Source organism: Ailuropoda melanoleuca, chromosome 3 (assembly GCF_002007445.2).
Source record: "Ailuropoda melanoleuca isolate Jingjing chromosome 3, ASM200744v2, whole genome shotgun sequence".
Classification (NCBI taxonomy): domain Eukaryota; kingdom Metazoa; phylum Chordata; class Mammalia; order Carnivora; family Ursidae; genus Ailuropoda; species Ailuropoda melanoleuca.
Window position 1 is genome coordinate 105,630,603 of NC_048220.1, and position 15,372 is coordinate 105,645,974.

Here is a 15,372-nt window from a genome sequence, read left to right on the forward strand (position 1 = left end):
GCATAAATAAGGCGACAACGGGCCGGGAGCCAGCCTCGGGGCCTGACGGGATTGTGGCGGTCTTCTTTACCAACTCGGAAGCCCCGGCTGCCTCCAGACGCTCTCAAGATGGCGACCTCTCTGGGTTCCAACACCTACAACAGGCAGAACTGGGAGGATGCGGTGAGTGTTCCTGCCGGAGGAGAACAGAGAGAGGCGGCGGAGCCAGGCCTCCTTCGGACAGGCAGGGCCGTGGCTGTGGAGCGGCCGAGGGAATTCCGGGCAGGAGCCAGCGCTGCGGCCTAGCTCGGCCAGAGCGGGAGACTGGAGGGCGGCCCTCCTCCTCCGGGCTTGGGGGGGGGGGGGCTTAGCCAGGGTCCCGGACCAGCCCGCTTCCCACCCCTGCCCTCTCCACTCACTTCGAGCTGGTCTTTTCTCCCGCCACCTGCCGGAAGTGCAGACAGCGCCCCCTCCCGCGACCGGGCCCGTGCTGGACCTCGGGTTCCTGCCCTACCCTGTCCCCCATCCTCGCTCCTCGCCTCCCCTCCCCCCGTCCCCACGAGTGTGGCTGAGATGGCAGGGTATTCGGACACTGGCCCTTAACCAGATTTCCCATTTTCACCAGGACTTCCCCATTCTGTGCCAGACGTGTCTTGGAGAAAACCCATATATCCGAATGGTGAGTGATCGCGTGTGAAACGGGAGTTATTCGGGTTCTGTCAGTATTGTGGTATTTGCACGCTGTCCGTGAAATGCTTCTCTTAGCCAAGCCAAAGTATTGATGCTCCTTTACTAACCCAAAGCATGAGACGATTTGCAGAGGACTGTCATGCTTATTCTGTCTTTGGAACTCAGCGAAAGTCCTGAGATGTAGGAGTCGTAACATAACAGCTAATATTTCTTGAGCATTTATTTACCTCGCAGTTAGGTCTGTTAACCAGAGGCAGAGACAGTTATGTCTTTTCAATATGGCAAGTAAGGAGTGGAGCTTGGATTTGAAATTCAGATATGCTGACTCCAGGAACCTTAGAAAGGTAGGAGGAGAATCAGGGTTAGATAGTAGCTGTCCTAATCAAATGCCTTTTGGCCACTGCCTCTTGTAGTCTCTTTAGTGTAAGGTAACCGCATCCTTATAAGTGAGGGTAAAATAATCAGTAATTAACATTTAATTAGAATAGGGCTGTGTTGTGATCGATCTCAGAGATCTTGATTGACTCTATGCAGAGTATCTGCACAGGGTGGGTCTTTCTACAGTAGTTACCCCTGACTAACCTTTGTAAAATGGGCTGGCCAGAGCTATGTCCTCCGTGATTTGGGGACTGTCGAAACTGTTAGGAATTTTAATTCTTAGAGAACTTGGGAGCCGGAAGTGAGCCTAAGAATTGTGGCAGTGGAAAGATACATATTTACTTGGAGTTAGATCCATAAGATTCTTAAGAGATTATAATTCATAGTAGCATGTTAGAATGTATCTCCTCTCCCCCACCTCCAGTAGGTGGTCCCCCACCACCACCATTACTTCATTAGGATGCTGGGGCTCACCAGACACATTTCTTGGGTTGTCTTTAGGGAAGAGGCAGACATCTAGTTTTTGTCTTTCTGTAAGTTGCTCTTTTCTATTTTTTCTGTTTCAGACCAAAGAAAAGTATGGGAAGGAATGTAAAGTAAGTATATCTCTTAAAGAATAACGATTTAATTTTATTTTCCTTTTCTATTTGCTGGGCTTTGAGGTTCTCCAATAAAAGTCAATGCTACACAGACTTTCATATATCATTTATATACTCTTTGACTGTTAACTGTTTAGTGTGAGAGGTAAGAAAGTCAGCCCTTTAATGTAGAGGTTCTTAACCTGGTGTCTGTGGATGGATGGGCTTTGAACCCCCTGAGATGACATACTGAGTGTTATCTGACAATAAACATGAGGATTTTAGGAGAGGAGGAAGGTCATAGCTGTCATAAGATTCTTAAAGGAGTATACGGCCCTCCCCATTGTCCCCCAAAAAGATTAATGGTGATGTTATTAGTGGTGGTTACTTCTAGTGTGGGGAGGACTTTGACTTTTGAATATTTCATTTCTGTACTATGTGAATTTTTTAACTCCTAGGGAAGGGTGTTATAAATGGAATTGAAACATCAGATGGTATTTAGACTGCATGATTGCTAAGGTCTCTTTTAAACCCTAGATTCAAAGGATCTTTTTGTTCAATCTCCCATTGTTATTAAATCTCCTGGCCTTATTGTCCAGATCAGCACCATTAACACTCTGTGGCTCTTATTTTGTTTTCCAGATCTGTGCCAGGCCATTCACAGTGTTTCGCTGGTGCCCCGGGGTCCGCATGCGTTTCAAGAAAACTGAAGTGTGCCAAACCTGCAGTAAATTGAAGAATGTCTGTCAGACCTGCCTCTTGGACCTGGAGTACGGTACGTCTGCCCTGTCTAACAGATCTGAAAGCATGCAGATGCAGGTGACCTCGACAACAAACCAGTCTTTTTGTTTCCCATTTCTCACCCCACCTCTGGTTCTGACCCCACTTCGGAGTGTCCACTGTGCTCTACTTTTCTCTCTCTCTCTCTCTGTCAAATAAATAAATCTTTTTTAAAAAGGCATTTTTTACATTTATTTTAAATAAATGCTGTTCTAGTAAAAGCTATTATTTATTATTTAAGCTTTTATTTATTAATTACAGGTCAAGTCTGACTGTAACCAAATGTTGTTCATCTAAAATAATGTTCTAAAACATTGATTTCAAATTTCATGACAGCTCAGGGATTTGGACAGTTTCATAGAATGCTCTGTGGTAGTTTTGGCCTGATGGTAGTAAAGAGTTTGAATAAAAATAAAGCCTCCGATACCTAGGAAGCTGGAGAAGGGAATAATGATGTTGTATTTGTGTGTAGGTTCAGTATGGATTTGTTTTTAGATACGTCTTGAGGTTTCTTCCTCTTTTCCTTTGTACTAGGCCTGCCCATCCAGGTTCGTGATGCAGGATTGTCTTTTAAAGATGATATGCCAAAGTCAGATGTCAACAAAGAGTACTACACACAGAATATGGAGAGAGAAGTATGCTGCCACTTTCTTGATGTAATTTTATATTTGGTAGAATCCTAGTGGTTTGACACAGTCTCTACAGTTTATCTTTGGAACTTGCCATCCCTCTATAGATTTCTAACTCTGATGGGACGCGGCCAGTTGGCATGTTGGGGAAAGCCACATCCACCAGTGACATGTTGCTCAAGCTGGCCCGGACCACACCCTACTACAAGAGGAACCGACCCCACATCTGCTCCTTCTGGGTAAAAGGAGAATGTAAGAGAGGAGAGGAGTGTCCATACAGGCAAGAGCTGAATTACACTTTCATTATTGGCTTTCAGATAATTAGTTATTTAAGAAATGGGAGGTGCTAGTTTAAACTATTTCTGATTTAAAATCAACAAGTTTATACAACTAGTATGATAGATGTCGTGTCTTAGGGCTGTTACATTTAGAAGAGCTTGTTGAAATTGTTTTTATTTATAATGGGACTTCTACTCATAACCAGGCCTTGGGAAACCAAGTTGTTATGCCATATAATACAGATGTTGACTCTAAAAGTTTCCACCTGCTAGGCAAGTCATCACTGTCATGGTATAACTAGCTTGAATCTCAGTGTATCATTGAAGTCCAATGAAGGCCAGGTCTCTGAAGTATGTGTGAGTATGTTTCAGTCAAGACCGCCAAGCATCTGGACTAGGAGTTCTTGACTTGGGGTTGGTTAACCCCACACCCACAGAAAAAAAATTATGTATGCTTTTTTCTGGGGCTGGTCCATAGCTTTAATGAGATTCTCAGTGGAATGCAAGACCTCAGATACATTAAGAACCATTGACCTAGAGAAGGGTAACCATGTTTTGGTTACTTTTTGTTTTGGAGCAGATTGTGCCAAAAACATTTCTTGATAAAGAAACTCTGTTACCTTAGATGGCCATTTAAATGGCTTTTAGGAAGCTGGCAGGTCTTTGTGTGATGGCAGGTCTTTGGTATTGCTCTGTCGTGATAATTATGTTTTGGTATGGCTGTGGTTTCTAGTTCAAAAGGTGTTTCTGGGTATGTGTCTGTAGTTACTGTTGGGTGATACCTGTAAAGTTTTTTCCTTTGTTTCACCTTTATGCACTGTTCTTTCCTGAACCATAGACATGAGAAGCCAACAGATCCAGATGACCCCCTTGCTGATCAGAACATCAAAGACCGATATTATGGTATCAATGACCCTGTGGCAGATAAACTTAAAGCGGGCTTCAACAATGCCTCGTCTGGACCCACCAGAGGATAAGACTATCACCACACTGTATGTTGGTGGCCTGGGCGATACCATTACTGAGACTGATCTAAGGTTTGTAGATAAAATTTTATGAGCTCTTTCTGCTTTTAACTGCCCTGGAATACTTGTTTGGCAAAAACACAGGCAAGCATGATAATTCTGTACAAAGTACATTTTTCTTTAGCCACTCTATAGTTAGCATCATGCTTACTGGAATTTTATAAAATTATCCTTTCTGATGCCAGAGTAGTAATGTTCATCAACAGTGCTTACTTAATCCTTGCATAAAGTAATGATTACATGAGATTTTTTCTTTCTTTCTTTTTTGAGGGCACGTGAGCGGGGAGCGGGGCATTGAGGGGCAGAGTGGGAGAGAGAGAATCTTAAGCAGGCTCCACACTCAGCATGTCACTGACACGGGGCTCGATCTCACAACCTTGAGATCATGACCTGAGCCTAAATCAAGAGTCAGATGCTTAACTGACTGAGCCACCCAGGTGCCCCTACGTGAGATTCTGTTTGACCTAGTAGCCAATAAGAATTTTTAAAATATGGCACATAGCCAACTATGATTAATTACATCAAGGAGGGAGAACCTAGCAATTATAAAATTCTTATGGTTTAAACTGTTGACTTTTTAAAGAGATTTGTGTTTGATGTATTTGTATTATCCTTGGCTTGTATTTTGCTTGGCTAGATGAGACATGTGGATAGATAGTGATGGAAATTACCTCTTGCAAAGAGATAAATGAAGAGGGATCTCCTATGAGTGTATAACATGCCCTCTGTAGCCTTCTCCATTAAACCTGGTCTGAGGGAGCCGGACTGTCCTCCTAGTTGGCAGACGTTTCCCTGCTCCTCCTCTTCTCCCTTTTGTTTAGTCATCATCGTCATCGTCGTCATCATCATCGTTGTCGTTGTTGTTTTACAATCTTAAAAAAATTTTTTTAGATGATCTTGGTTCATGGGCCGTGGAGGCTGAGTTTGCCAGACCCTTATGTAGGGTTTGGTCCTTAAGGAACCTGCCGAAGCCCTTTTTCCTCCATGGGAAAAACCTCTGAGATGTTTGTAAACCTTTATTTACTCTTTATTTTTCTTTCTCTCAGTAAGTAGCACCCACAGTAGGGCAGGGTATGAGGGGGGGACTGCCTGCAGGTGGTTAAACAGATAACCATGGGGCCAGCTGCCTCGTGAGTCAGTGGAAGAGTGAATGATCCATCACAACCTCCTGGGAGTCTCTCATTAACTCTCCTGTTTCTCTGCTTGTATCCCTTCAGAAATCACTTCTACCAGTTTGGGGAAATCCGGACGATCACCGTTGTGCAAAGACAGCAGTGCGCGTTCATCCAGTTTGCCACGAGGCAGGCTGCAGAGGTGGCTGCGGAGAAGTCCTTCAATAAGCTGATCGTCAATGGCCGTAGACTCAACGTGAAATGGGGAAGGTGAGAATTAGACTCTTGTCAAACATCTTTATTGAGATTTTCAAGGAAGTGTTCCATTATCTGGGGACTAATATGTTTTTGGTGAATAGATTTAAATCAGTAGGACTGTTGAAAAGAATTTTTCATTTTCTAACACTTCAATCTTGTGGACATTGGGAAGCTCCTGCTTTGGAAATTCATTCAAGGTTTTGATGGTAGTAATCTACTCCTTTGTGGGTTCGTGTTTTTTATGACCAGCTATTATAGACCCAAGTGATGCCAGGGTATGAAAAGTGGATTTGAGAGTTTATAGATGCATTAGACCTAGATTGTCCGCCCTCCAGAGGCCAGTTGTCCAAGGGAGAAGAAAAGCTAATTCAAGTTTGAAAGTGATGATTGTGTAAGAGAGACACAGGTGAAATACCCTGAAGGTTCAAAGGGAGGACGGATTTCTGGCTTAGAAGCAGGAAGGAGATCACTGAGAGCAGCAGTGCCCGGGACGGGGTGCTTCCGGTGTGCTACGTCAACACTACGCCAGACACGCAGAGGTAGCCTCTTCTCGTCCATACAACATTCCCAGCAGGTTTTGGATCCAGGTCTTTCTGGCTTTAAAACATTTGCTTTTTTCCACTCTGCCCTGTGGCCTTTATGGGGAAGGAGTGTTTGCTGAAGAGGAGGCAAGGAGCGAAGGATCTCTGCTTGACTAAGAAATGTGAGAAGCAGGGGTGTGAGAGAAGGTGGGACCACGTGCTGACATTGTGTGTGTCCCCCAGGTCCCAAGCAGCCAGAGGAAAAGAAAAAGAGAAGGACGGAACCACAGACTCTGGGATCAAGCTCGAGCCCGTTCCAGGACTGCCAGGAGGTGAATGCAGACTTCCTGCCCACCCAGTAGCTTGCTGACTTCAGATGCTCACACTGCCCTGACGTTCCTCCCTGTGAGGAGAGACCAGCCGGCTGGGTCTCGCTCCTGCAGCAGCCCTTCTCTCCCAGCTCTGGAGCCCAGGACTCACAAGAGGGGGAAACAGTGTTGCGCGGTTGTCCTCCCTCTGACTGTTGGCTCTTTTCTGTTCTCCAGCTCTTCCTCCTCCTCCTGCAGCAGAAGAAGAAGCCTCTGCCAACTACTTCAACCTGCCCCCGAGTGGTCCTCCCGCTGTAGTGAACATCGCACTGCCACCACCCCCTGGTATTGCCCCGCCTCCACCCCCAGGTAACGTCAGTCATTCTCAGAAAATAGGTTCACTTAGCTCAGAAAAATCCGTGTGAGAGTCTGTCTTCACACCTCATTATCATGTCTAAATCCTTTGAGTTTCCTCTATAGAGGTCTGCAAGTAAACCAGATTTGTTAGGGTCCCTGATCTTTGATTTTTTTCCTGGCCTGCCAAGGAGAGGAAAGTTGCCAGTGTTCTAAAGATCTGAGTATATGTATAATCACAATGGGAATTACTGGATTGTAGTGATCTATCATCAATTTGTCCCGTTTTTTTTTTTTTTAAATATTTTATTTATTTATTCGACAGAGATAGAGACAGCCAGCGAGAGAGGGAACACAAGCAGGGGGAGTGGGAGAGGAAGAAGCAGGCTCATAGCGGAGGAGCCTGATGTGGGGCTCGATCCCATAACGCCGGGATCACGCCCTGATCCGAAGGCAGACGCTTAACCGCTGTGCCACCCAGGCGCCCCTGTCCCGTGTTCTAAACTAAATCCTAACATGTCCTAGAGTGTCATTGCTTAAAGTAGATGTGTGTGTCATTGTACAAAGCATTCATTACCTGTCTATAAGATACAGAGCTGTGCCAGGATGTAAATTCATTAAGAAAGTCTTGTTACAAAAAATGTGTCAGATGAACTAAACAGTGTGCTTGGTCTTATAATTAAGTTAAATTTTGGCTCAAGTTACATATGGCTTTATCCTTGGGGGTGGGGGGGGCAGTAATAAACAGTTCACAGGACCAGCACTTTGTATCACGCTGTTCTAGAAGCTGTCAGTGACGATGTGAAGCATACAGGTGAGTCACAAGTGGCCGGTTCTCCTGTGGCAGAGTCCCCATCCTCTTTAATGAAGTCCTGGTTTCTGAACACCCTCCATTCTACGATAAAGTATTGATGGTGGTGACAGGGTTTGCCTCTGCCTGATTTCTTCCTCCCCTCCCAAATCCTGACTGAATCCTATCCGACAGGGTTGGCGTGTTCGATAGACGTCAAAGATTCAGATGACATCCCAACAGATACCTTGAGTCCCGTTTTCTTTTTAACCTGGAGTTTTCTTTTAACCTGGTGTGAGGGAACAGGTTTCTAAAACCAAGGAAGTACTACAGGTAGACGTCCTAAGCAAGTCTGTGAACTGACATTTTCTGAAGCCCCTTGTCAATTTGATTTCTGTGTAGGTGGTTTTGACCTTAGGAAGATTCAGAGGTTTGAAAGGTTGTTAAGGAAACTGCAAGCCTAACAAATTTGTCCTCTCCCATCTGCAGGTTTTGGGCCACACATGTTCCACCCAATGGGACCACCCCCTCCTTTCATGAGGGCTCCAGGACCAATCCACTATCCTTCTCAGGACCCTCAGAGGATGGGCGCTCATGCCGGGAAACACAGCAGTCCCTAGCACATTATCGCCACTCCGGGGCTTTACAGAAGAAAGGGCGCTTAAAAATCCCAGTACATGAATCTTGGAATAAATATATTTTTCCTTCCTTTGTAGTTTCCATGGTAGCTGAATGTGTTCAGATGTGGGCAGTCGGAGAACGACAGCCATGCTTCCCTACACATATTCCAAGGATTGATGGACCTCAAATAAGCTGCCATTAACACATCTGGTTACTACTATAACATTACTAATCACACTTAGTGCCTGTTCTCCTGACTCTCACGGCGAACAAGCAACTGGGTGAATCGGAATGTCTAACGGAGTTACCATCCCAATTATATGTTCATTTTGTATCATTTTTGGGGGGGAAAAATTGACCTGCGGTAAAATCTTTTTGACCATTTTTATGTCCATTGGGTATTTTTCCTTTTTATCATCTGCAAAAAGATTACTTACTAATCATTGTAGTGGCATGAGTGTGATTTAACTTCAGAAGTCAACATTAAAGAGACAAGTAGAAACCAGCACCCAGCACAGCCCAGATCTTTCCTTACCTCTCCTTTCCTCATTTATTACTAAAGGAATCTGGCGGATAGTTTTACTTCTCTGCGCTACCAAAACAAGACAAATACAAAAATTGCTCTTTATTCCTGTCAATTGGATGGAAACACAAATGTCGTGGAGCTGTGTATCATTGAAGAAATCTGGTGTCTGGGATGAAATTACTTCAAAGAGCTTCCTGTAAAACACGTGAACAAACTGAGAGCCGGAAGGCCCCGGCGCGTGTTGGAAGGCCTGTGACCAGCTGGGGCTGTCATCTCTAGCATTCACCTTCGTGTGTCTTCAGCGTCTCGTCTGCAGCCCCCGCTTCTGGCTGGGGGACTCTGGTCTTAGAATGTTTGGATATAACTGAATTGTAGATGGTAAAAATAATCGGATGTTGTGTTGTGTTTTTTGTTTTTAAGAAATTAAAACGGGTCAATTTTCCAAACGTTGTCATAGGCTTATTTCTAGATTTTTGTTTTCTTTATCCTTTGGTAGCTCACCTTGAGGTCAGTAGAAGTTAGAAACCAGTAAATTTTTGGCTTTAGACTGTTTTGATTTTTATCTGTGTATCCATTCTATGATGGGAAAAAGGCCCAAGCCTTTTTAGTAAGTGCTTACGGGTATGAGGTTGAAATAAGATTACGCACAGAGGGCATTCCATGCAGAACCTGCCATGTGGTGATTGATCCGTGGTAGCTTTAAAAAGTCATTGCTGTATTATACCAGTCGTTTTAAGGGGAAACAAGCAAAAGTTATCTGAAATTCCATTTTTCCGGAAGCCGATTCTCTGTCACTTACCTAAAATGTATACTTAAGGGATGGACATAACCCGTAAAATACCCATTTTTAGCTTCTCTGGAGAATTTTTTTCCCCTCTAGAGAGGGCTTCGTCTTCGGTTTTGTTTTGTTTTCTTTTTTTGTTTATTAAGATTTTTTTTAAGTTTTAAAAATCCAGAAGGATTTAGAAAATTTAATTTCTAGTAATACCAAATGTGAATCAATGAGGGTACTTCCAAGTACTTTGACACCATTTTGGGTGGGGTTCAGTTTGTTTTTGTTTTTGGTCTACTTTTGAACATGTAAAAGGGTTTTAACCAATTTGTGAATAAGATGTGGATTACATACAGTGTTAATAATTGCCAAGTTTATATCTGTACATATATATATATATGTAAATATATGACTCCAATTATATATTCTTGCCTTTTTGAGAAGGAGGAGATACTAAATTTTGTGCACTGTCCAGCTATGGGTATGTCAATCTTTCTTGAGTAAATCAGAATTAAGAGCAATTAGATTTTGACAAAAACTCTTAGGTACTTAACTCCATTTCCTTTTCCTCTAGGGCACACAGCTGGGGGCATACTTGATGAAAAGTAACCTTTGCCATTCCCAGACCAGGTCTGTAAAAACATCTCACTTAATCCTATGAGCTCTTTCGCAGCTTGGCTAAATACACCAGAGAATGTTGAAGACGGCAGAATCACAATGGAAGGAGCCTGGGTTCTCCATCACTGCTTTGAACAGAGAGCATTGTGATGGGAGGAATTTTTGTGATAGCAAGCTATTGAGACCTGGGGATTTATCTGTTACAGCAGCTAGCGTTCTCTAGTAACGGAGACATAGTTGTGAGAGTTGACTCTCACAAAAAAAGAAAAACCCCATTTTTGTTTATACTGAGTAATGGTTAAATAGACTCCAGCCAGATTACTGCATTCAGATTCTCACTTCAGCACCTCCCGGCTGTGTGCCCTTGGGCACGTTACTTAACCTCTGTCTACTTGTCATAATGCCTCACCTCCTGGCCCTTCGCTCTGCCCGTAGTATTTTGAGGTCCCGCCCTCATGGAGAAGGCTCAGAAGGTACAGCATCATGACAGCTGAACTGAGGCAGCTCGTGGGGCAAAGAGTGGTGTGACATGCTTTAGAAGCCAAGTCAGTGAGCCACCGTAATGTCAACCTGAAGTAAATGGAAGTGAAAGAGGAGTCGAGAATGACCCCTCAGGTCTCTGGTTTGCTCATGGTTCTGCTCAAATGGACAGAAGGGTGCCTTTTCCTGACAGAGTGACGGGTAGGGGAGGAGAGTGAGATTGGGAAGTAGGGGTAGGGAAATGAGTCCAATGTGGGGTTTGGTAAGTTTAAGTTACCTATGAGACTGGCGGCAATTCCCAGCCCAAAGGGAATTGGAGCTTAAGAAAGATCAAGATTTGGGAGCTGGTGATGAAGTAGCCCTGGAAGTTCTGGGCGTGGAGTGAAATCCTGCAGGATAGGGATATAGAACATTAGTTCCTAAGCTTCAGTAGGGGAGTTCCTTCGGTGGGTCTCAGTAAGTTGGCGAGGCAAAGCCACCCTCTGAGAAACACTAGTATAGGACAGAATGGCTTTCTAAGATTAGAAAAAGTTATCCTCCCCAGAGATCCTCCAGTCTTCGTATTCTCCATAACACTTTATTATAAAAATGTTCTAACATACAGGAAGGTTGAATGAATTTTTACTGTGAGCAGTCCTATATCCACTCACTAGATCCACAGTTAACATTTGGCCATGTTTGCTTCATCACATATCTGTATTCCTTTATGCATCCATCAGTCTATTTTTTTGTGCATTTCAGAGTAAATTGAAGACATCAGTATACTTCACCTTGAAGCACTTAAGCATTTATATAATTAACCAGAGTTCAATATTTGTAAATTTTCCAGGTAAAATTTACATAGATTGAAATGCACAGATCTTGATGCTATTCAAGAATTTTAACATCGTATCCATCTATGTGACCCCAATCCCTGGCAAGATGTAGAACGTTACCAGCATTCCAGAAAAATTTCCCCTGTTCTCCCCAGTCAATACCCACCCCTCACCAATCTCCAGAGGCAGCTGCTTTCTGATTTTTTCACCATAGATTAGTTTTACTTATTTTTAGAACTTTATATAAATGGAATCATGCATTGTGAACTCTTTGTACTTGGCTTCTTTCCAACAACACGGTGCTTTGAAGGCTCATCCATGATGTTGTGTATAATTCCTTTTTATTGTTGAGTAGCATTCCATGATATGATTACACCATCACTTACCTATCAACTTTTTGCTATCATGAATTGAAGCTGCTATGGATATCCTTGTACACATTTTTTTGGTGACCATATGTTTTTATTTCTCTTGAATAAATAGAGTGGAATTCCTGGATCACAGGGCTGATGCCTGTTTAGTTTTAAAAGAAACTGGGAGACCTTTTCCCAAAGTGGTAGTTCCATTTTACCTTCCCACCACCAAGAGTTCCAGTTGCTCTACAACATCACCAAAATTTGATATAAAAGTCTTTCTGGTGGGTGTATTGTAGTATTTCATTGTGGTTTCCGTTTGCATTTCTATTTTGACAAGTAAGTTGAGCACCTTTTCAAGTAGTTGTTGGTTGCTTATATCTCTTCTTTTGTGAAGTGTCTAAGTATTTTGGCCATTTTTATTGGCTCTCTGTCTTTTTATTAACTAGTTATAGGAGTTAAAATATATACATATATATTCTAGATACTAATCCTCTGTCAGGTATATGTTTGCAAATACATCCTTCGAATCTGCCTGTTAACTTTCCTAATGCGCAGATGATGAGCAAAATTTTTCTTGAGCAGAGATTTCTCATTTAATGAAGTCGATTTATTGTCCAGCGTACCAAAATTTGTATCAGTTTGCCAAGGTTGCTGTAACAAAGTATTATAAACTCGGTGGCCAACAGAAATTTAGTGTCTCTTCTTTCTGGAGGTTAGATATCCAAGATTAAGGTATTGGCAGGGTTTTTTCTTTCTGAGGCTGTGAGAATATGTTCCAGGTCCCTCTCCTAGCTTCTGGTGTTTGCCAGAAAGCTTTGGCATTCCTTGACTTATAGAAATATCACCCCCCATATCTGCCTTCATTTCCACATGGTGTTCTCCCTGTGTATATGTCTCGGTTTCCAAATTTCCCCTTTTATATCAAGACACCAGTCAGATTGGATTCAAGCCCACCCCAATGACTTCATATCTTGTTTGTTGAAAAGATTTTCCTTTGTTAGGTCTTTCACATTTCCATATACATTTTAAAATCAGTTTGTCAATTTCTACAAAAACATAAGGCTATGATTGGAATTGTTGAATCTGTAGATCAGTTGGAGAAGATCTGACATCCTGACACTATTGAGTCGTCCAATTTATGAACATGGTATATGTCTCCATTGCACCAAGTCTTCTGTAATTTCTCTCAGAAGTATTTTATACTTTCAGAAGTATTTTATACTTTCAGAATACAGGTGCACGACATTTGTTAATTATTACTGAGAATTCTGTGATTTGTTCCTATTGTAAATGGAACTTTTAAAAAATTTACCTTCCAAATGTTGCAGCTGATGTATAAAAATATAATTGACTTTTGTGTATTCCACCCCATATCCTGTGACCTTGCTAACTTCACTCAGTATTTCCAGTCCTTGCTTTATAGATTCTAATGATAATACCACCTGCAGATAGAGACTAGTTTACTTATTTATTCCCAATCTTTTTTTTTAAAGATTTTGTTTATTTATTTGACAGAGAGACAGTCAGCAAGAGAGGGAACACAAGCAGGGGGAGTGGGAGAGGAAGAAGCAGGCTCCCAGTGGAGGAGCCTGATGTGGGGCTCGATTCCAGGACTCCGGGATCACGTCCTGAGTCGAAGCAGACGCTTAACGACTGAGCCACCCAGGTGCTCCTATTTATTCCTAATCTTTATGCCCTTTATTTCTTTGTCTTGCCTTCCTGAACTGGCTGGGACCTTGAATAATACATTAAATAGAACTGGTGAGAGACTCTTTGTCTCGTTCCCAGTCTTGGGGAGATGCCTTCATATTTCACCATTAAGTATGATATTAGCTATAGATTTTTTTGTAGCTGCCTTTTATCAGACTGAAGAAGCTACCTTCTGAATTCTCTGAGAATTTTCACCATAAACTGGTGTTGAATTTTGTCACTTTTTGTGCCTCATATGGTTTTCTCTTTCACTATGTTAACATGGCAAATTACATTGGTCGTTTTTTTTTTAAAGTTTTTATTTAAATTCTAGTTAGTTAACACATAGTGCAATATTGGTTTCTGGAGTAGAATTCAGAGTTTTATCACTTACATACAACACCCAGCACTCATCACAAGTGCCCTCCTTAATACCCATCCCCCATCTAGCCCCTCCCCCACCCACCTCCCACCAGCAACCCTCAGTTTGTTAAGAGTCTATAGTTAAGAGTCTCTTACGGTTTGCTTCCCTCTCTCTTTTTTTCCCCTCTTCCACTATGTTCATCTGTTTTGTTTCTTAAATTCCACATATGAGTGAGATTATATGGTATTTGTCTTTCTCTGATACACTGATTTTTAAATGTCACAGCAACCTTACATTTCTGGGATAAGCCTAACTTAGTCATAATATATTTCTTTTAAAAAAATTTTATTTTATTTTTTCCACTCTTACTGAGATATAATTGGCACATAACATTGGATTAGCTTAAGTTGTACAACGTGATTTGATACTTGTATGTAGAGCAAAATAATTACCAAACTAAGTCTAGTTCACATCCATCAGCTCACAGAGTTACATTTTTTTCTTGTGATGAGAACTTTTAAGATCTATTCTCTTAACAACTTTCAAATATGCCATACGGTATTGTTAACTATAATCACCGTGCTGTACGTTACATCCCTAGAACTTGTTTATCCTATAGCAAGAAGTTTGCGCCTTTTGACTGCCTTCACCATTTGAAGCCCTATGACCCAACACAGTGTCTTTTATATATGTATTTTATATATGTATTTATATATCATATATCTTTATATTTATGAATTATATATTATATATATATCACTTGGTTTTTTGTGTTTATGTTCATGAGAAGTATTGATCGTGAATTTTCTGTAATGCCTTTGTCAGGTTTCTTCTGCTCTTATCAAATATCTTTGGAAATGTTATCTCTTCCTCTATATTCTGAAAGAGTTTGTGTAACATTGCTATTATTTTTTTCTTAAATATTTGATACAATTCACTGGTGAAGCCATCTGGGCCTTTTCTTTGTGGGGATTTTTTTTTTTCTTTAGTTTTAAACTTTATTTTGGAATAACTTGAGATTTACAGAAAAGTTGCAAAGATGCACAGAGAGTTGTTACTGTTCACCCAGCTTCCCCTGATATTAACGTCTAACATAGCCATGGTATTTTTGTCAAAACTAGGAAATCAACATTCATATAATACTATTAATTAAAGTCTTTATTTGAATTTCACTATTTTTTCCCCGCTAATAGCCCTTTTCTGTTCCAGAATCCAACACAGTCTGTCACATTACCAAAGAGTGCTGGTAAGCTATTTTGTAGACTCTCTCAACTTGAATTTGTCTGATGTTTTCTCATGATTAGCCTGGGATTATGGATTTGGGGGAACATATCTCCAGGGGAAGTGCCCTTCTTATCATGTTATGTCAGGGATTTGAATATCATTGATGATATTAACCTTGATCACTTAGTTAAGGTGATGTCTTCCAGGTTTCTCCTTCATAAATTTAC

General features: G+C 41.8%; 1 protein-coding gene across 1 annotated transcript; it reads left to right on the forward strand.

Moving 5' to 3' along the window:
- The first annotated feature begins 3 nt into the window (after positions 1 to 3).
- On the forward strand, positions 4 to 9,273 carry RBM22 (RNA binding motif protein 22). Its single transcript, XM_011223529.3, is given in 12 exon segments — positions 4 to 162; positions 605 to 658; positions 1,614 to 1,643; positions 2,268 to 2,400; positions 2,940 to 3,040; positions 3,142 to 3,314; positions 4,151 to 4,240; positions 4,242 to 4,349; positions 5,555 to 5,719; positions 6,472 to 6,560; positions 6,774 to 6,905; positions 8,170 to 9,273. Coding segments are annotated over 12 exon segments (1,260 nt in total). The 5' UTR covers positions 4 to 108; the 3' UTR covers positions 8,301 to 9,273.
- The last annotated feature ends 6,099 nt before the right edge of the window (positions 9,274 to 15,372 follow it).